General features: G+C 36.0%; 1 protein-coding gene across 1 annotated transcript; it reads right to left on the minus strand.

Moving 5' to 3' along the window:
* Positions 1-470: 470 nt before the first annotated feature.
* LOC141480648 (uncharacterized) lies at positions 471-13327 on the minus strand. The gene is made up of 5 exons (XM_074170833.1): positions 13169-13327; positions 12178-12341; positions 3633-3855; positions 3366-3483; positions 471-681 (listed from the first exon to the last, which is right to left on the minus strand). Exons 1-5 carry the CDS (start codon positions 13209-13211, stop codon positions 537-539), a joined length of 693 nt encoding a protein of 230 aa, XP_074026934.1. The 5' UTR covers positions 13212-13327; the 3' UTR covers positions 471-536.
* Between the last annotated feature and the right edge of the window lie 9594 nt (positions 13328-22921).

Here is a 22921-nt window from a genome sequence, read left to right on the forward strand (position 1 = left end):
ACAGTCAGAGAGGTGCCTATACTTTCTTCCTTCCTACAAAAAATTTTAAAGATAGGTACACTTTTTCAGTGGCACCGAAAAATTAGCCTCATCTTTGACACTTTGTAGTGAAAGAGATACAATTTGATCTTGAGATTTAAAAAATATCACTTTTAACGAAATTTTACAGGTAGATGAAATAAATAACGACATTCAGTGAAAATAAATGTAAAGTACGTGTATTGGTGAAATTTTTCACTTCTTGAGTTTTTAATTATGAAGTTAGCATACTCATTATTTTTTATCACTATAAAAAGTTGTTTGAGAATATTTTCATAGTGCCGCCATATTGAATTTGAAGAAAATGGAATGGTCACTTGTGATATATCGTTGAAAAAAGAATTTGATATACTATCAAACTGTCTAAAAATATATAAAGGGTTTTATTTCACCTTCTATAAGTAATGTTTTCTTACAAAAATAAAACCATATCAACACTAAATAGTCTTTATACACTTTGATTTTCAGATAAATGTACAGTCTATTTTTGCCACAACCTAAGGTTTATTTATTGCATCACAATCATCTTTAGTTGCATCTTCCACGGCTTCAAAAAATTGATTGCTAGCTTGTCTTGTGATAGGATTTTCACACCCCGCTTTATCATGAGCTTCTGCACAGTTCTTCAGTTTGGGTAGCATTCTGTAAATATTCAAATAATATTTTGATATACAAGCCAGTAAATAAATTGTACACCAGTAAATAAATTGAATAATTCATTGATATGAATAGACAACAGAGACCTAAATATCGTTCCTTGTGGAACTCCATCGATCACTTTTTTAAGTGATCACTTCACTATTGACTCCACATAAATAGTCTTCCATCAGTTTAAAGCAGTTTCCCTTGAAACGAATTTGTTCCAATACTCTGATCGTCAGTGACTGACGACTGACTGACTGAGGGTTTTTGTCACCTAGAACTTCATATATTCTTGATGTTGGGTGTGCACTTGCACCTTACCTTCATCTGCCTTCTTTAAATCCGCAATATTTATCAAATATCATTTCGAATTGATTTCAAGCGCTTACTCACTTACTGAATATGAATTTTGTTTTCAGATTTATAAACTGCTTTAATCACCGCTACTGGCATCAATTTTGGGAAGTACCCATTTTCCAAACAGTTATTAATGATATAAGAACATAGGCTTTCCGCGCCAGCTTCCCTGGGCGACCTGGGAAGCTGGCGCCGAAGAAATATCTCGTGATGATCAGGAAAAGACCTATGCTTAACAGTAGGATTTCTGACTAGTCACTGTCAACTAAGGAAACACCTCCATATTATGGGGCTAGTGGACATACCTCTAAGCAGGATGTGTGAACAAGAAGATGAAACTGTCAGGCATGTCTTATATGAGTGTCCGAAGTCATCGTCGATAAGAGAGTGTGTGTTTGGCGAGTCTTGACCTGTCCACCTTCCTGGAAAGGACAGCATGGACGATGATCTAGGAGGATAACTCTTCGGGAGAATGTACAATGGGTCACAAGTGGCCTAAGTGCTGTGGGCCTACACTCACCCTCCCTACTCTACAGTTACAAATACCAAACATTTCGTCTGCTACTGCGGTAGAAATTATCAGTGGTATGTGCGTTGACTGCGGGGACGAAAGTCATATCTCGAAGTCTCAGCAACGACGCATTGCTTGTGGAATCTACATACAGTCTATACTCAACACGCGACTGCGGTAGACTAAGGTGTTGAAGACACCATCCAGGCAGGCCATGATTAACCCCTCAGTTTCCTTCTTCACCCCATTCGACCTGAGGAAAGGGATGGTCGGGGGCTTTGTTTATCCAAGGTCTTCAATGTAGTTGAAGAAGATCCCATGGATTGGCTTTTCCTTGTGTTGCCGCAGGAGTGAAGAGATCTCTGGATCTTTTATACGGACCTTTTGCTGGACGGGTTTCAACTTGGTGACAGAGATGTGATCACCTCACTCAGTATCGAAAACTAAACCGAGTTCATCAGCTGTCCTGGAATCTGGTGAACTCGGCCTGAACTGAAGCTGGTAAACTCGCTTATTATTATTATTTTTTTTACCGAAGTATGCGCTGGTTGGACCCTATCCCCGAAGCTCCGATACATTCGAAAGGGCCCGCTAGCATTATCAACCAACGACCACTCCCCACACCGTGAGGTAAGTGATCATTGGGTTCGAGAGTCATGTGACCTGAGCAAGCGCAGTGAGCCAAGAATGACAGCCTTCTGCATCTGTCGGTATGATTTTAAGATTCGAGAGTAGAGAGGTCATCATTTCACCAAGGACTCCAATAATCAGAACAACCATCTTGACAGAGTGATCTGGATAGAGTCTGCAGATTTCGAAGAGAAAAATCTCAATATTTTATCCGTTTGTCCTTATCTTTTCTGACGATATTCGTCTCGCCAGGAGCTGAAAACTCCAAGACAAATATCGTTTTGCTCTGGTGGTCGAAAAGGAATACATCAGGCTCATTAGCTTGTATGAGCCTGAGGGTGGGGAACGAAAAGTTCCAATAAATTCGGCACTTCTCGTTCCCCACAACGGATTCAATATCCCCCGGAGCGTAGGGCAACACCGGTGTCTCGTCAATACCGCATGAATGCCGTAGATGACAATATATCACTCTTAGGGCCGCGTTATGTCGATGGATATAGATCGAGACCGCATATATGCTGGGCATGCTGATAGCAAGAGCATTAGAGTCTCAGGCGCCTTGCGGCAGGCCCTGCACCTTGTGTCAGGAACTTCTATACCCATCACGCGACTGCGGTAGACTAAGGTGTTGAAGAAACCATCCTGGAAGCTATGATGAACCCCTCAGTTTCCGATTTCAGCCCACTCGACCTGAGAAAAGTGAACGTCAGGCGCTTTGATAAGCCAAGGTCTTCAATGTTATTGAAGAAGACTCCATGCATCATGGGCTTATCCTTGTGTTTCCGCAGAAGTGAGGTGATCTCTGCGGCTTTTATCTGAGCTTTTTGTTGAACGGGTTCCAACTCGGTGACAGAGTTGTGGTCACCTCGTTCAGTGACCAAAAATAAACCGAGTTCATCAGCTGCTTGGGCAGCTGCCCTAAAGAGAAATGCTCCAATTCCTCATCTCTAATGGTCACGGACCATGCAGAGAAGGGGATTCGAACTCCTTATTATTATTATTATTATTGAAACCCTGAAAATATTTCATTTATGAAAGGCTATCGTCGTTCGAAAAATCTGTTCAAAATTTATTTATCCGCTATTTTCAGGAACTACTGATAACGAGTAGGAGTATATTTGAAGATTGTAACGGTAACGACTATTAGTAAATTTCATATATTCTTATTACAAAAACGATTACTTACGAGCAAACGAGGCTTTTTGATGGAAGTTCATTCTTGTGACTGGTGAAAGTTTTCAGAACATCCTTACACTCTGGGAAAGTTTCATAATTGTTTTTCAATCCACAGGGATTGAGCAGTTCTGAAAACGAATTGAATTTTCATTAGATGTTGAAGCTTATTAGTCAATTCTAGTATAAAGGATTATTATCATAGTGTTTTGGAGAGGATGAATTATGCAAAGTTATTACCGATTGCAATAGTTTAAAACAAACAGTGCAGAATGCTTACCCAGAATTTGTTCTACGGTGGAGTTGCAAGCTTGATCGACAAGTGCAAAAAAAACTTTGCCAAACAAGTGGGGAAGGTCTTTGGATTCTGCGGGTAAGCAACTTGCGACTGCATCCCAACCAGGTTTTGAACATTTTTCCCAATTGTTTCTAATCAGGGAACATAAAGTGTCTGCTCCAAGTTCAATATCAGTAATACATTCTAGTATTTGATCAATAGCTCCCTGCAATTAGTTGAAAATAGCAAATGTTAGGTTAAGCAAATTATTAATTCGAAAAAGTCAAGTTTTTATGTCAAGTGCTAGAACACTATTAGAAATAGAAATAATGTCATTTTTTCTGTGACGGGAAAAAAGTTTGACATTTTATCTCTGTTGACAGGTAACAAAATGTCAATTTTTATGAAATTACTTTTTTCCCCGGAAAAAAAGTGAGTTATTTTTTCACGCAGTTTGAGGAGTGCCAGATGATGACAGTACTACCAACTGTCGAAAGCGCTCGCAGATAACACAATACAACAAAGTTTTTGTTTCGGGGTTGAAATTAGATGATTTTAATGTATTTCCACGTGTTAAAACCGAAAGTGACCATAAAAATTATATATTAGCTCTTGTTTTCAAGATATAGTATCATTATATTATATATATATATATATGTATATTGAGTTTTCAACAAATGAAATATTTCATCACCAACAGTTGGTACACATGTTTGTTTACATAACACCCCTCTCATCAGCTGTTCTTAAGTAGTAAACATAACCTATGTGAGTTTGTCAATTGTACGCACGTGGTTGCTATTGAAATTATCGTGTGAAGTTGATTTTTAAATTAATTCAAGTGCTGATCTGAAATGCCTCGAAAGTGTGTGAATTCTGTCGATAGCTTTTGCTATATATGTGGTGAAATAACATTTAAGGCTCAGAAACGTAAAATGACACCTATCGTTAAGACAGCCTATGAACATTATTTTGGTGTGAAAGTTGGGGACCAAGAGAAATCATGGGCTCCTCATATATGTTGTAATTCTTGTTCCGTCATATTGCGAGAGTGGCTGAAAAATAAAAACCGGGCAATGGCTTTTGCAGTACCTATGGTTTGGCGTGACCAATCATACAGACGACTGTTATTTCTGCTTAACTCCTCCCATTAAGCAAGGTTTATCTATGAAGAAAAGGGGAACGGTTAAATACCCTAATCTCCCATCTGCTCTTCGGCCTGTACCACACTCAGACAATTTGCCAGTCCCTTCTCCACCCCAAAACTATGAAATTTTAGAGGAAGGTGATGAAGACTGTTTAGAAGGAGCAACCCATCCTTCTACATCCTATGACCCTGATTTTGAGGTAAGCGATAGGTCTAGTGATCCGCACAGAATTAGTCAAGCAGAGTTGAGTGACCTTATAAGAGATCTTCGCTTGTCTAAGGAAAAGGCTGAGCTGTTAGGGTCAAGACTACAACAGTGGAATCTTCTAAAACATGATGTGAAAATATCTCAGTACAGACAGCGTCAAAAAGATTTGCTTCCTTTTTTTGAGAAAAAAGAAAACCTCGTAGTTTGTTCTGATGTTAATGGTTTGATGGACTGCTTGAATTTGGATCACACTCCATCTGAATGGAGACTGTTTATAGACTCTTCAAAACTAAGCTTAAAAGCTGTATTTCTGCATAATGGAAATCAGCTACCCTCTATTCCTATAGTTCATGCAGTTCACATGAAGGAAACGTATATAAATATGAAAACACTTCTCCAATCAATCAAATATGAACAACACAAGTGGCACATCTGTGGTGATCTAAAAGTCATTGCTATACTCCTAGGAATGCAATTAGGGTTCACCAAGTACTGTTGTTTTTTGTGTCTGTGGGACAGTCGGGATAGAAAATCTCACTATAAAAAAATGAACTGGCCTACACGAGACCTGAACCCTAATGAGAAAAATGTAGTTTACGAGCCTCTTGTAGATCCTAAGGATGTTCTCCTTCCCCCATTACATATTAAGTTGGGACTAATGAAAAACTTTGTGAAGGCCATGGACCAGGAAGGACAAGCTTTTAAGTACTTGAGAGCAAAGTTTCCCAGGTTGAGTGATGCTAAAGTCAAGGAAGGCATCTTTATTGGGCCTCAAATCCGTGAAATCGTAAATGATCCTGCTTTTGACATGATTTTAACAGGAAATGAAAAAAGAGCCTGGGAAGCCTTTAAGGAGGTTATACATGGGTTTTCAGGTAACAAAAGAGATGATAACTTCACAGCATTGGTTAAAGAGCTTCTTCAAGCTTACCACCAACTTGGATGCAACATGTCCTTAAAAATTCATTTTCTTCACTCTCATCTTAATTTCTTCCCACAAAACTGTGGAGCTGTGAGTGACGAACATGGAGAAAGATTCCATCAAGACATTGCCTTAATGGAACAGAGATATCAGGGCCGTTGGAATGAAGCAATGCTTGCAGACTACTGCTGGTCTGTGTGTAGGGATGCTCCAGAAGTGTTTTATAAAAGACAAGCTAAACGACAGCGATCTTACAATGAATCGGATGGACTTAATTGAAATTTGGTGGTACAAACTTCTTTTATTTGTCAAAACTCTAAGAATAATGTTTTTTTTATTAATTTTGTACTTAAAATATTCTAAAAGAAACATAACAATATTGTTTTATGTACTTTCACTTTTCACGTATAGTATAACTACTCTTTAAGATTAAGTACTGTGTATCTCAAAAACCAGAGCTAATAAAAATTTTTCATTGTTATTTTCGTTTTTATCGCCCCAAAATTAGTAGAAATTGACTTATTTAGTGTAGGAAACATTCAAAAAATATTTTTTTGTTGTGTTGTGTAATTAATAGAAGATATAAAGCTTCAAATCCTTTTTGTAGAATTTAATATTGAAATACTCAAAATAAAGGAAAATTAGTTATACATATATCTATATATATATATATATATATATATATATATATATATATATATATATATATATATAAAGAAGTTATTAATCGGACATAGCACTCAAGACGGTAGCAAACCATAGACACGTGTTTCGGGCTTTTGGCCCATCATCTGTATGGTACAGCCAAATGTAAGGATGGGCAACTCTTGGTTACCAGAAGAAAGAAATACAAATGCACGGAGCCACATTTATTTTACTATTAATGTAAGTTACGAAAAGGATTTGAAGCTCTATGACTTCTATTTGATTATCTGCTAGCGCTTTCGACAGCTGGTCGTGCTGTCATCTTCTAGGCACTCTTCTATCTATAGAAAAATGTGGAAATCTCCCAAAGGAAGGAAGAAAGCAATTAATCTCGAAATGAACGCTTAGAAGCAATGAGACACTTGTCTACTCAGGGGAAATTATAAAAGCGACTTCCAAGATCCCACAGAAACAGCAAAAAACCCGAGATACACTGGTCGTAACAACCATATAGTACCATATATTGAAAGAACCACAGATAAAATCAGCAGCATTCTCCGCTAACACAATATAGCAACATCATCCGTACCAGAACGTACAATAAGGTCCATGCTCTGTAATCCAAAGGATCAGATACCACTGAAGTCTCAAAGAGTTTACGAAGTACCATGTCATACTGTGACAATACTTACATAGGCCAGACCAACAGGCGAACACAAATTAGCAGTAAAGGGAGAAGACATCACGTCTTCTCTCTTCCAAAACGTATTGACAACAGGACGCAATATCAATTTCGAGAACACAAAAACACTAACAAGCAATGAAAACTTATACTGTCGAACAATCAGAGAGGCTATCGAAATTGAAAAAAATCTAGTAGTACCTATGAACAAGAAGTATAATGCGCAAAAATTACCAGCAACATGGAAATCCGTCTTATCACTTTCCAAAAGCGAACAGACCGTACAACCCCAGAAGCAAAACTCAGCACATGATAATACAGGTATAATAACAAAGGCAGGCGAGACAGAAATGGTAATCGGGCCAATACAGTTTTTTGAGTAATCACAGGTAGTGGCAGCACCCCGGGTAAATGGTAGTTTCCACCCCTATGAATTAAGACACAGAGTTCGATTAAATCAGGGAGGGATTTTCTTAGACGTCTCTTTGGCGTTCGACAGAGTATGGCATGACATACTTCTGGCCAAAATGAGCAATTTTGGCTACACGAAACAAATGGTAAGATTAATCGAATCTTTTTCAGCTGATAGGCGATGACGCTGCAGAGTGGACAAGAACTCTCAACCATGCGATTGCTAGAAGCAGGATTCCCACAAGGTGCAGTCCTTTCGCCACACCTCTTCTCGGTATACACAACAGACGTGCCCAAGCCTGAGAACAACTTTAACAAGTTGGCACTCTACGTTGACGATACAGCTCCACTGGCGAAGAAGCAGTATGGGACTTAAATTGAAACTGCTGATGATAAAGACCATACCATTACCAATAATCCTGTGTGCCTGTACTGCCTGGGGTCAGTGCGCAGCGACATACAGAAGACAGACCCAGTCGTTTATGAACGCGTGCGTAAGGGCAGCCGTAAACGCTCCAAGATATATACCGAATAGGTACATATTCCGGGATCTAGACCTGAACATACACTATATAGACTCATAATATGAGACAACACACAGAAGACGCGTTTGACAGAATTCTAGAGCACGGCGCTACGCGATCTACACAATGCATTGAACGGGGATGACCCCAAATTCCGATAGAGATACAAACATAGAAGGCCAACCAAGCAGAACCAACATCCACCTCCGTGAGTCGCTATCAGGCGGCTCCGGTAAGCACGAAATTTTTTCAACAGATAACAAACACTTCCTTTTCAGGTTCAACGAGAAACACTCGACCGCGATCTCTTTTAAACAATAGTCACTGGTTAGTTTTTGGGGACCCCATGTTCAGTTAGGAAAACCAAGATAAAACAAAACACCAGATTAGAAAGTAAATGCACCTAAAGGCTGACTTTCGACCAGAAAAAGGCCAGATGTCAATTTTGCTGAAGTGCCCATCAGAAAGCTGAGGCCCTGGGAATAATAGGATAATGGGACCCCTATGACTTTGACAGAACACTATTTTGTTAGAATAGACAAAGAAAGTAGATAAACAAGGTTAATTATTTAATTTTTTCAACAATCACATGAAACAAATAGATAAATGTAATATAATCCACAAAAGTTACTTTTTTTAGCATTTACAGGTTAGTACTTAAAAATCTATGTTATTTGAAGAGGAACTCTTCTAGATTTCAGATGAGCAAAATCGTTAATCACTTCTTCAAAATCTATGCTTTTTAGCACATCATATTCTATCAACATCAGCGACAAACTGGTCAATCTCTTTTGAAGCATTGTACTTCTTCATTCGTGTTAGGATTCGCACGTTAAAAAAGGAGACCTCGTTAATCCTTAGCTCGCACAAGTTTCTCAACTTCTGAGAGTTGTCGTTCGTTTGGGGGCGACAGCTGATTAACGAAAAAACAGATTTTAAACAGAGTTTTAGACAGATTCATTTTTAATTTGGAGAAGGAGCGTTCCCCACTGCAGTTAGTTATCATCATGCTTGAAAAGATTCTCAATGCGATTTCTACATTTGGAAATGTCACTTCAATTTTGTTTTCTTCCAAAAGTTATACTGTCAACAATTTTCAAGTATTCTGTTAAATGCAAACATTCTATTTCTAACTCGTTCTCATTAACATCTTTATAATAAAATTAAGCAAATTCTGTGCAACTTTGTCTCAACTCTTCAGAATTCAGAGTTTTCAAGCGAAAAAATAAATCAAAACGTTTACTTAGATTCTTATACGAACTTAATCGCTGTTTTGAATGAACGCTGAGGGTATCAATTATGGGAAGAAAGCTTTCTATTTTAAATTTGTCTCTTCCATTCAGTTGGGCTAACGGCGCAGATCCATCAAAAAACTTTTTTGTTTTGTTCTTTGAGAAAGGTCCTTGTAGTGAGATTCCGGGTTTCTTTCTTTGGAAAACGACTCGAAGTAATCAAATTTATCCCTGAGGTTAATAATAAAATCATCAAGTGAAGTAAACATATTAGTTGTAACGTCCAGTGTTATTGTTTCTTTCGGAAGATAATTCCTTATTTTGTATATTCTTTTCAATATACAGTTCCAAATTACCGTTAGTATAATATATTCGAGTTTTTCCATTTTTCTGGATTAGACAAAGGGCTTTGTCTCTAGTTTCTCGTGCCTGTGCTGTATCTTTTGCGATGGATATCAAAGCTTCTATAACTTGTTCATGACCTTCATGCAAGGCGCTTACTGCATCTGCTCGGGCTGACCATCTGGTTTGTGAAACACTTTTAACAACTTTTTTTGAACCTAAATGTTCTGTCAATATATTCCATCGACGAGTAGAGCCCGGTTATCGTTTGGTGATCTGACAGGAACTAGGGATTTTGTATTTGATCTGAGGGTGACCCCTATCGATTGCGGGGCCCTGGACACTTGCCCCAAAGTGCCTACTGGGAAAGAGGGGGCTGGGTGGATGGACGAGATGGGATGTTCTGCACACAGTAACCATGTGGGAAATATTTCAACTCAGGACACTCAATCCGGGAGGGGGCATGGGAAGGGATAAATCAGTTTTTCGCGATCTATAAACACTCGTCTCTGGTTAGTTTTTGGGGGCCCCATGCAATAAATTACATTGAAGTAAAGTCACGATTTAATAAAATACTAGATTAGAAAGTAAATGCATCTAAAGGCTGGCTTTCGAGCGCAGTAGGTCAGAAGTCAATCTTACTGAAGTGCGCATCAGAAGGTTGAGGTCCACTCATAGGAGTGTAAGTGGATGGACGGGATGGGATGTTCTGCACACAGTAAATGTGTGGGGAAGATTTAATCTCAGGGACCCCAACCCGGGAGGGGGCAGGGGGGCGGGAATAAATCAGTCTGGTCCCAAACTCCAGACATCACTAGAAGATAGCAAATGAGACTTTGTCGAAACGTTGTGAAAATAATCCTTGTGAGGATCAAAAACACAGATCACGGAGTGAAATCCGAAAAACCAGCTCATCATCGCATCACATATTCTATTGACACTATATTCCAATCATTTCAACAGTGATTACTGTCATCTTCAGGGAAAACTACAAGATATTTTGGTATTAAAATTAAATTAGGAGCTGATGAAAGTACTTACAATGTCTTCGAGGTTGAAACGCCATGATTTTATTAAAAATATTGAGAAAGAACAACATACTAAGATTATATGTTAATACATAAGTGATTAAACTGTAAGTTAGAATTATTGGACTTGCGTCTTTTTAAACACCTATGCAATCACACATAATTTTAATATGTCGTTCTTTCTCAATTTTTATAAAATCATGTCGTTACAACCTCAAGGACATTGTGAGTACTCTCATCAGCTCCTCTCAAATTTAATGTTGATATCAAAATATTTTGAAATCCCTATGAATGTGCCAATTCATTTTAAACGTATACAATTTCCAATCAGATTGGCACTTGCAATGACTAATAATAAGTCCCACGGCCAAGCAATGTACGTTTTTTGTGGCTTGGATTTAAGCGCATCATGTTTTTCACAGACACACAATTATACGTGGCATGCTCTCGGCAAACCATCCAGTTTGTTTGTGGTAGCTAAATATGGACTAACAAAAAATTCGGTATACACTATAGCATTAAGAGGTTGATATTATTTGTAAGTGATATGAGGATCAAAAACACAGAACAAAAAAACAGAACTAGAAACTGAAAACGAACAGAAATAAAAAACATAAACATTTTTGAAATCACTCAAATTTTGATAGTGTCATGTGGAAAAATTCTGAATACCAGGTGATTTTCTCTTATCTTTCTCCTACTCAAGTATGAATTTGGCTCAAATTGTTAAGTTCTGTTTTCTTGTTCGTACACTGTTCAAACACATTTCTAAAAATTTTTTATAGTTAAATTGGTTTCCCTATCTGGAAGTAATGGCATGGTGAATATCCATAATATGCAGTACAACTCAGCAGAGAAGTTGATAACAAAAACAGATGATCAATAAATGTTTGGCGGGGCATTAATAGGATCGAATGATAACTTTAATGCTAATGGTAATTTAGGCTGCATGTTTTCACCCATACAGGTATTGAGATGAAATCTTTCAGAGTCTGATTTGAAGTTTGCGTTATTTCTGTTATCAGTTTGCAGAAGTCGTGTTTTCACGAGTTTTTCTATAAAGAAATATTTGAGCTATGTACCACTTATTTAAAGGTAGAACTAGAACCTATGGTGTAGAATGAGTACAACACGAAAAAACTCCTACAAAGCAGAACTCTTCTTAAAGAATGAAGAAAATATTTTATCGACTCTAAACTTCAACAGGGTGCTCAGACGAAACTCATGAGCATTACCCATTATTGGTATTTATTCATAATACCTAGGTATCTATGCATACCTATTAACTGACCTAATTTCAGATTTTACTCTTAATGAAACCACTTTCTTTATTCTCAATGTTTGTTACTATCAAATTCGACATAATGAAGCAAATATCTTATAAATCATTGATATTGGTTTACTTACTTCTATTTTTCCTTCAATATCAGGGCATTTCTCTTCTGCTTTTTTAGCTAGTTTCAATAAATCGTAAATAATTGTGGTATTAAATTTATCTTTCACTAGTTGTGCCAATTCTTTTATATCGTCCTCTTCCAATGATTTGGATTCATTAGAGTCATCAGCAAGTGCTGGAAAAATAACAAATCGAAACAATATAGTAATGAATTTTCAATAAGACAATTCGACAAGAATGGTAGTATCAAAAAGTTATCTTGAATAATTTGAATTTATCGAAAAATGGGAATAACGACGAACATCAACATTTACTGTGATATGCGAGACTTACTTCAAAGCTGTATTATAATGCGGGTGGGGTAAAAGAAAAATATCATTTTATACTTATATACTAACTGTTTCCCGTGAATTTTTCAGTTTTTGGGTTTTTCCAGATTTTTTAACAGTGAACTGTTTGACTTATAAGAAAATCATTTTAAGAACAATGTATAAATATAGTTAACTAAAGTTTCAGCACAGTGAACTTAACTGTATTTCTATAGTACGGAAATAATCATTTTGAAATTCACAAACTATCATCATTATTTTCTTTCAATTTTTCATACTCAATTCTGGATGTGTAAATTTCTTTGAAAAATTCAAATAATATCCGAATGATTGTTTTCACATAAACTTCTACGAAGAAAAAAAATCATTAATCTCCTACAGTTGAAATGAGAAAATAGAATCTCCATAAATGATTTACCAAACATTCAATACCTATATTTTGTACGGCTGTTGCCACGTTCCTAAAATAATAAATATTTTTTTTTAATTTATCATTTGCTAATCAACGTTATGCTATAGGTTAACTTGTTAATAATCGTTATATCTAATTTACGTTTGCTGTATTGGCTCTAAGACTTTGTTTTTGTTTTCAGATTAAACATGTAGTGTATTATGAAAACTGCATAGATTTATATATTTTTAATAACTCTACATCAAGTAAACTTTTACTCACCATACGCAAAGAGGAAAACTGTTAATATCGCAAACGTCTTCATTATATTTTTTTAAATCACAGAACCCAAGTTGAAATGGATAATAGGTACTTGTGTATCGAGCCTTTTAAACGTTCAAGTGAACTTAATTTTTATGGAGTGAAAGGTCAATGATTAGCTTATCATATCTACTGAAAAGAAGACATTATTTTCGTAATCAATAATTCATAAAACATAAAAACATTCTAGTTATGTAATTTTAGCTTATGTAACACGAAGATCATACCCTCACAGACCGTATAAATTATTACCCGCAATATGACCCGAAAATATTGTAGATATTCACATCGTCATTTTTGGCAAAGAAAGTTTTTGTCTTTCTACTACTCCAGTAGTAGAAAGGAAAAAACTTTCCCAAAAATTAATCACTCCTAAAAATATAACCCCTTCAATTCGACATTGTCATATTATACTTATGATGCAGTGTTTGGAACCTTTGGTGTAGTACTGGAAATTACTGAAGTTTTTTCCCAACACCAAATCGTTATTTTTAACACCTCGACACGTGTTTCGATCACCAAGTGATCATCTTCAAAGAGGAAGATTAAAACTAGAAACTAGTGAGAGCTAATCCTGTTTATGCTATAAAGTTAACCATATAGGTAAACCATCCAGGCGTACCAACCATACAGGTATACCAACCTAAATTAATTTTACAATTTTGCCTTATCTATTATTTTATAATATATGTTTATATAAAACAATTTTCTGCTATATAAAAATCAATTTCACGATATTGCCTATCTAAATTTATTTTTGCAATGTGTCCTTATGTAGTAATCAGTAAACCCAACAACATTATTTTATTTTATTTTAACAAGCTATATAGTATAGGTCTGTCATCGTTATTCATAATATTATTGTGTTGACTTATTTCTACGCTCTCATAGGCATCTAGTTGCCTGTTGTTGTTAACTTGTCTAACTAATCTTAATGAACTGAAGTCTCTAGAATGGTTTTGTTGCAAAATATGTTGGGCCACTGCTGATTTTTCAGGTCTTCCATATTTTAAGTGTGCTATGTGTTTCTTATATCTTTCTTTAATAGATCTTTTTGTCTGTCCATAATATTTTGCATCGCAGTCCTTACATTCAATTTCGTAAATTCCAGACTTTCCCGAATTCACGACTTTGTCTTTGTTCTTTGAAAATCTTTCCAAAGTTCCTCGTATATTGGTGGTATGGAACTGAGATGTATTTATCTTGGTTTTTGTCCTTTCTGAAAGTCGAGATTTCGTTCATTCTTAACATAAACTTCTTGTTTCTTATTATGTCATCTACATTACCCCTCGAGAAACCGTTAGTGGCTGCTATTTCCTGTATTGTGAGGAAAAGTCAAAAGATGATGCACTAAAAAATTCAACCCAGCACGTTTGTGCTGTCCACAGTGATGTGAACTGTCAGGAATATACTTGTACGTGCTTGTTTCTTTTCTAAATATATCGTATTCTAACCCTCCATATTGGCTCCTCATTACCAAAACGTCAAGAAATGGTAGTTGTCCCTTATTTTCTAACTCGTACGTGATGTCCATCAATAAAATTCACATAGGTTAACATAGACATTTCAACCGACAAAAATGTCGATAGAGCCAAATTCTGATAGAGAATTTGGGGTCACCAGTTGAAATGGAATGTCAGAAGTCTTCATAGATCACATGTGTGGTGCCAAAATAGTTATTCAGGGTCAGAAGTCAAAATTTTTTTGGTTGTTTTTTGGATCTTTCTCGAAAACGGCGAGTTTTATCAAAAATATAGCCCGCATAAAAATTTTAGATCATAAAAATTTTCAACAATGAATGTTCATTCATAAGATATCGACCACTGTTAATCTGACCTTGACTTTTGATCCAATTTGATGAGAACTTTTCGGTTTCGGCTCACTTGGAGGTGAGCCGAAACCGGTGAGTGAAGCTTATTGGCTGGTTTGCATATTGAATTCATGAACCCATGCATTTTATGAATGTGGGGTAGGAGCTGTGTCGTTCTAAGTCTTCAGCGACCTTAACGCAGTTGAGTTTTTGCAGAAAAGTCATGTCTTTTGGCACTAGTTGAGCGGCAACGTGTTCCATTCTCAAAACATCGTTTTTAATTCCACTGTCAGAGAGTAACTTTCAGAAATAACTGAATTTCATTAAACAAGTCGCTGCGCTGTCAACAACTATTACAAGGTAGATATTGTCGACTCCATTCTTTCCAAAAAAACTGAGGAAACAAGCAATTTACTAGGTCGATTTCACTTCAATAAACAATAATCAGCGTCATAGAGTGACATATTTTGGTGAATCCACCAATAAATCGCTCGTTTTTCGAAAAGGACAGACTTGAACGTGGTTTAGCGGACAAATGATAATGTAAGCAAATTATTCAGAGACAATAAAGACAAAATTTCATTGTCAGATAGATCACGAGTTCATGAGTTGAGTTTTGGTTCTTTACCAAAACTTTATATTGGTCAAACGGGAACAATCTTTTCCCGAAGAAAGAAGGACCATAATGGTAAGTATCTTGAATTCAAATTCTACATTTGCAAACCACCTGTTGACAGAGGACATGACATGGAGTATTGCATTCGGAAGAGAATGGTTTGACACTCAATCTTTTGGGGTGCTTAGGAATTTATAGAATTGAGAATTCTGAAAATTTACTGAATGATCTCATAAAATTGAATCCTTCTTTTCTTTTGAATCTATTTTCTAATGTGGAAATTAGTAGTTGATCTATTACATGTTCATTCAATGTGTTGGTAAAATTTTCTTTTATAATGTTTGAATTTTCAATTAGTTTTCACCCAAACTCAGGTGAAGTTATTAGAGTTATATAGGTAGTTATGAGTCCCGTGTTGGAAATTAAACGTTGAAAGGTAAGACCTCGTTAATCCCCAGCACGCACAAGTTTCGACTCTTGAGAGTTGTTGTTCGTAGGGGGTGACAGCTGGTTCACGGGAAAACAAATTTTAACAGATTAAACAGATTTAATGAGTCGATAACATTTTCTTATATGTTGTTACAAAATCTTCAATTATTTTTTCCTAAATAATCTAGTACACACAAACTAGTACACATTTGTCATATTGAGTTTCGTGACAGACCTTTTTAAACAAGTTTTAAACAAAGTTACAATATTTTTTTTATAACCCAAAACTTTAGGTTTCCAACTTCAAAACCGATGAAATTGAATACAATGTTTGAACCCCATTTTTCCCCATTGGGGGCAGAAATTCCTGATTCCTTTTCTTGATGCTCATTTACGCTATACAAAGAACCTACCTGCATATTTCAAGATTCTAGGTTTAGTAGCTTTGTTTCTATGTTACGGCAACAGTTACGTAATTTATATTTTTACTTTAAAAATACTTAAAATTACTTCACTGTTGCCAACAACAGTGAAGTAATCAATAGCTTCGAGAATCGAATTATGTTACCTATGAAGAAATTCGCAAAACTAACACAATCGTCAACAACGTCTGCCCGCGTTCGGGTCGCGTTCTCGGCGATGACGCGTCATTGCTAAGATCGCCCCTCTACCACTGCGTATCACCTCCGTCGTCTCACAAGACACGCGATGCGTATCGTGATGACTTTTAAACGATTTGTCCAAATTACTAAGTGTAAAAAACAAAGTTTATCTACATTAAATACTTGAAAACGACAAATGTATCAATTTTTATAAGAATTTGACAGATATGCTAAAATGTGCATTGTAAAATGAGTATCCAATTTAATTGTATTTATGGTTCAATATTTTGAATATAGTGGCTACCACATGAGAGGTAGATATATGCTATCGCAAACTATTTAAGATAAACAACCTTACGTAATATTATCTGCATGTAACTCCAACGGTATAGGCAGCGCACGTCAATATATCTCTTAGTAGCAAGAATTTTTCCGTCTTACTTAATACTTATCATTATATTATGATCAAAATTACACAAAACTTTTGAAAAATGTGGCCTATACAGGGTGTAATTAAATAAGTGTAAAACATTTAAGGAGATGATTCCTCATCGAAAAGAAGATAGAATAAAGAAATTTCATTGGAGCATCCCTTGTTAAGATACAGCCTCTTAAAAGAGGTACATAAAATTTGTATTACAATATTTTTCACAAGCACTAAAAAAGTTACCATATTGAAATTAACCTGACGTTTTGTACTACCAAAAAGACACTTAGCCAGTAATTTATTTGGTTTACCCCATGGTTTTAAGGGGTGGAAAACGCAACCCCTAAAATTTATTTCCAATGTAACTTTTTATCTTATTATTTGTTTACCATTTAAAAATTCATTTCCGATAGCCTGTTTCATTCTAAACAAAAAATGTTTCTTGAGTTTTTTGCCCAAAATAAACCAGTTCGCAGCAAAAAATTATTTTACGAACAACTACAGAGATACATCGTCATAAATGCGAAATTAATAATAATAATAATAATAATAATCGATTTTATTGCTAGAAAATTACAATATATAGATATAGATACCTATACATATGATAAGGTGAAAGAAAACTAGATATATATATACATATATATATATATGTATGTATATATATATATATATATATATATATATATATATATATATATATATATATATATATATATATATATATATATATATATATATATATATATATATATATATATAACATTTACATTTCTAACAAAAGGCAGAGTTCGTGCTTTCTCAACAGGAGTCGCAACAGGAGAAGCAGCGCTCTTCCACTGAACTCAAAATACGAAACTAATATATCTAGTAGGTCGCTATTAGCGATAGTGACAATTAAATTGGTATGACGCTGTCAGTTTGTGAATTTTCTAAATTGAATTAATACTAATTGTGTGTTGTTGTTCTGTTCTTAATTTGTTACTTTAATAATTCACTTGTTATCAAAATGGCAAACACAAATGAGGAAATGGCTGATATGTATTACGTTTACGGTCTGTCGCAGGGGAATGGGTTAGAAGCTTCTGGAAGATATGCTGAAATGTATCCTCAACGGCAGCATCCTTCACATAGACTATTTGCTCGTCTTCATCAACGATTACGAGAATATGGTTCATTCGACAAAAGAACGCAGAATTGTGGTCGCCATTGAGAAGTACGAACACCACAGCTTGAGGAAGCAGTACTTAATTTGATTGAAGAACAACTTCTACTACCAGTACTAGAAAGATTGCTTTCCAGCTAAATGTTGATCATATGACGGTTTTTCAAATTTTAAAGTAACAACTCTTATACCCTTACCATCTGCAACGAGTATAGGCACTGTTACCGCGAGACTTTCCGAACCGTCTTGAATTTTGCAATTGGATGCTGGAAATGATTAGCAGAAATTGTGACTTTCTGAAGACGATAGAATTCACAGACGAATGTAGTTTTTCTCGGGACAAAATTATTAATTTTCATAATTACCACATTTGGGTCATGAAAACCCTCACGCTATTGTCGAAACTAACCATCAAGAACAGTTTTCTCTTAACATGTGGCTCGGAGTTATTGGGGATGATTTAATTGGGCCTCATTTTCTACCTTCTCTATTAAATGGTGAGGCATACGTTCAATTTTCAAGAGAAATGCATCCAGTACTGCCGGAGGAAGTTCCTTTGGGCATCAGAAGGAATATGTTTTTTATGCATGATGCGGTTCCCGCCTATTTTAGTCAAGTAGCACGTCAGCATTTAAGTGAAACATATGCAAATCAGTGGATAGGTCGAGGAGGACCATAGAACTGGCCCGCTCGATCCCCGGATCTCAATCCTCTCGATTTATCTATTTGGGACCATTTACAGCATTTGGTTTATCGTACTTCTGTTCGAGATAAAGAGGACTTAAGAAACCGCATCATCGATGCTTGCAGGGTAATCAAAGAGACTCCAGGAATATTTGAGCGAATACGTGACTCAATGCATCGACCCCAACCATGGGGTAAACCAAATAAATTTCTGGCTAAGTGTCTTTTTGGTAGTACAAAACGTCAGGTTAATTTCAATATTGTAACTTTTTTAGTGCTTGTGAAAAAAATTGTTATACAAATTTTATGTACCCCTTTAGTGGGCTGTATCTTAACAAGGGATGCTCCAATGAAGTTTCTTCATATGAAAGATCCTATATTTTTTTCGATGAGGAATCACCTCCTTAAATGTTTTACACTTATTCAGTTACACCCTGTATATTATTCTGGTGTATAAGTTGTATTCATGTAAAATTTTATCTAAATCCGTTCAGTCGTTTAGGCGTGAAAGAGCCACAAACATACAAATATACATCCATCATCACAAACTCTCAAATTTAGATATACTTATTAGTATATCTAAAACTGAAATTAATAGTTGAATAGAACTGGCCGATACTTGATGAAAATCCATATTCAAAAAACTAATAAATAGAGTTTATTCTATGAGTTTCACTATAAGGGTTTTACAAAAACCGCTATTTTTTGTAAAACCCTTATAGTGAAAATCATAGAATAAACTCTATTTATTAGTTTTTTGAAATTAATAGGAATTATTCAATGAATTCCTGTAAAGTATAGAAACATTTATCCGATAAATAATTATTTAATGTTTTTTTTTGAATGAACTGGAAAGTGGTTATATATCTTTGGACCAATGTATTCCGGTCCAGATGACGTTATTATGAGGTACAACGAAAACGGTTCTTGACCCTAGTATCATGTTGAAGACATTTCAGATTTGTTGTGAAAGTTCAATAATATAATCCCATGTCAGAGTTAAGACACCATACTTCTTAAAAAGTGCGTTGCATGATTCTCTTAACAATTCGCTATGCACCTCAAAATACACGTTTGTACTATAAAAACATTTCCTACAGGGGAAGATCCACCCCAGAAACCATACCTGTCTTGATTTCACTTGAGCAGAATATACATTGAGCAATTGACTCTTTGTTAAAACTGTTAGTAAGTTGATGAAGAGAAAGTTCACTTAGTTAAGTTTTGAAATTGATTGTTGACAGAGGGCTTTATAAAAAGTCATAAGATTGAAGTTGTTATATAAAGCACAGATTCAAGATTAAACTGTTCAATCTTCCTCTTGAAGATAATCACTTGGTGATCGAAACATGGGTCGAAGTGTTAAGATGAAATTATAGTAATATTCTATTTGTTTTGTTGATACTTGAATATCGTAATGGCTAGGTTATCAATATTGAACTATGTCCTCTTGACTGTTTATTCAAGAGATTCCCAAATCCTACTTGATTTTTAACTTTATTGGAAATTTTATGCTTGCATACTTTCACTTATCTCTGCTTTCCATTTTCCGCTTCACTGGTTCCGTGGGAGATGACCGTTTTGGCGGGAGTTGGCCATTTTTCGCTTGATGATGGGTTTCCATATGTTGCGTATTTCTACGCTGTCCTGGCAAAATACGTTGTTGGACAACATGTATGCGGCTTCCTTGAATTTTCTCCTAAACCAATGTTCCTCTCTGTGCAAGATCTCAGCTTGGGACCACTCGATGTTGTGTTGATGGGTCCAATCATGGTCTGCTATTCCTGATTTGCTGGTTTCCCCTCGCTGTGTGTGTTCCTTGTGCTCGGCAATGCGAACATTGAATGGCCTCTTAGTTTCACCAATATAGGATTTTCCGCACTCACAGGGTATCCGGTAAATGCAATTCTTGGAATCGCAGTCCGCGTTTGGTGGCCTGGTTTTCGTGAGGCTGCTACGGATAGTGTTACCGGATCTGAAGCAGGTTCTGATGTTGTATTTGGAACCAATTCTTTTAATCCTCTCCGATAATCCTCTGATGTAGGAAAGTACAAGCACTGGTTGTGACGGCTTCTGTTCCTTGCGAGGCTCCTGCTGTCTTATAGCCAAATTCTTTTCTACCATCGCTTTGGAGTAGCCATTCCGTTGAAGATCATTTTTGATGATATCTAGTTTCTTCTTGAGACCTTTCTTCGTATTAGAGCCCAAAAGCACGGTCTAATAGAGTCTTGATGATTCCTCTTTCAGTCGATTGATGGTGGTTGGATTCGTGGTTCAGATACTGTCCCGTATGAGTGGGTTTTCGGTATACAGATGTTTCCCACTTAGTGTCGGTCCTCTTCGGCAAAACGTCTAAAAATGGCAATTCGTTGTGGATTTCCTTCTCCATTGTGAAAGTGATGGAAGGTCTCACGCTGTTGATGTGTTTCAGGAAGGCGTCTAGTTCAGTATTCCCATAGTTCCATATTATGAAGGTGTCGTCAACATATCTCAACCAGACTCGGGGTTTCTTGTGGGCCTCTTCAATGGCCAGAGTTTCAAACCACTCCATATATATGTTGGCTATGACTGGTGAAAGTGGCGATCCCATTGGCAGTCCCTCATCTTGTGTAAAGAATTCGTCCTTTGAAAGTTTTTTATCATTATTCCATTAAATAGTTTATCTTGTGAAAGAGAAGGCTGAAAAAGTGGCCTTTTCTGAATTTTGAAGGGGCGTAACTTTGTAAATAAGGGAGAGCGCCGCTTTTTTCTTTCGGATTCGTAATCTACGCATCAAAATACTTAAGTACATTTAAAAGTTTTTCCAAAATCACCGGGTGCCCTCAAAACGAATACTTACCGAAATAAGTAAGTAAGGATGATCATAAAAAATTAATTAAGAGATAAACAAAATGTTTTGTCTACATTTTTTCTAAGATCTGTCTCGGAGAACGAAATCCTTGAACACATATCCAAAATAAAAAATGAAGCTTTAGCTGGTCCTAAGGACCTGACTGTGATAACAATCGAATCAATACATATGCACAGCATTTCACCACTGACATACATCGTCAATCTATCTTTTTCAAAAGGTGTGGCACCAAAACAATGGAAGGACATTTATATAACAACTGCCTTCGAATCTGGAAATAGAAGAGATCCTAGTAACTATCAACCAATGTCAGTTATGAATAATTTAGCGAGACTTTTTGAAAAATATATGAAATCTAGACTGATGAAATTGATTGAGAATAATCAAATGATATTTAACAGACAATTTGGTTTCAGAAACTTCATTCTTACAGATACGGATGTACATGAGATTATACAGATAATCAATGAAATCAAAAATAAAAACTTGGCGGGTATGGATGGAATATCTGTAAAAATATTTGAAAATCTACCTCTAAATGTATTACATGTTTTGGTTGAATGCATTAATAAATCATTCATGTATGGTATATTTCTCACATGTCTGAAAATATCCATGGTTATTCCACTACATAAGGGCCAAGATCTGGAAGACCCCTCAAATTTCAGGCCCATTTCTTTATTATCGACCCTTTCAAAAATTATTGAAAGATTGGTGAAAAAAAGACTAATGTCGTTCTTCTTATCGATAAACAATGTGCTATCTAGCCTTCAGTTCGGCTTTCAAAGTTCAAAAAATACCACAGATGTCATTTCCTCCTTTCTAGGAGAAATGCATACCCTAGCATAAATGATGGCAAGGCTGTTGCAGCAGTGTTTTGTGATTTCTCGAAAACTTTCGATTGCGTTGCGGAAGCTCAGCCATTATGGAATAAGAGGAACAAAGTTGACCTGGTTTGGTTCTTATTTGACAGGATGTCGACAGGTGGTAAAAACATCAATTGGACCAGTCTGATCTCAGTGATAAAAAACATGGAGCACCTCAGGGGTCGGGTTTAGGACCAATGTTGTTTTTAATATACTTAAATGACCCAATAACCATAAACATCGCAGGACAATTTACTGTATTTG

Source organism: Leptinotarsa decemlineata, unplaced genomic scaffold (genome assembly GCF_025532065.1).
Source record: "Leptinotarsa decemlineata unplaced genomic scaffold, Ldec_3_MD MMD2_tig00000008_RagTag_RagTag, whole genome shotgun sequence".
Taxonomy (NCBI): Eukaryota; Metazoa; Arthropoda; class Insecta; order Coleoptera; family Chrysomelidae; genus Leptinotarsa; species Leptinotarsa decemlineata.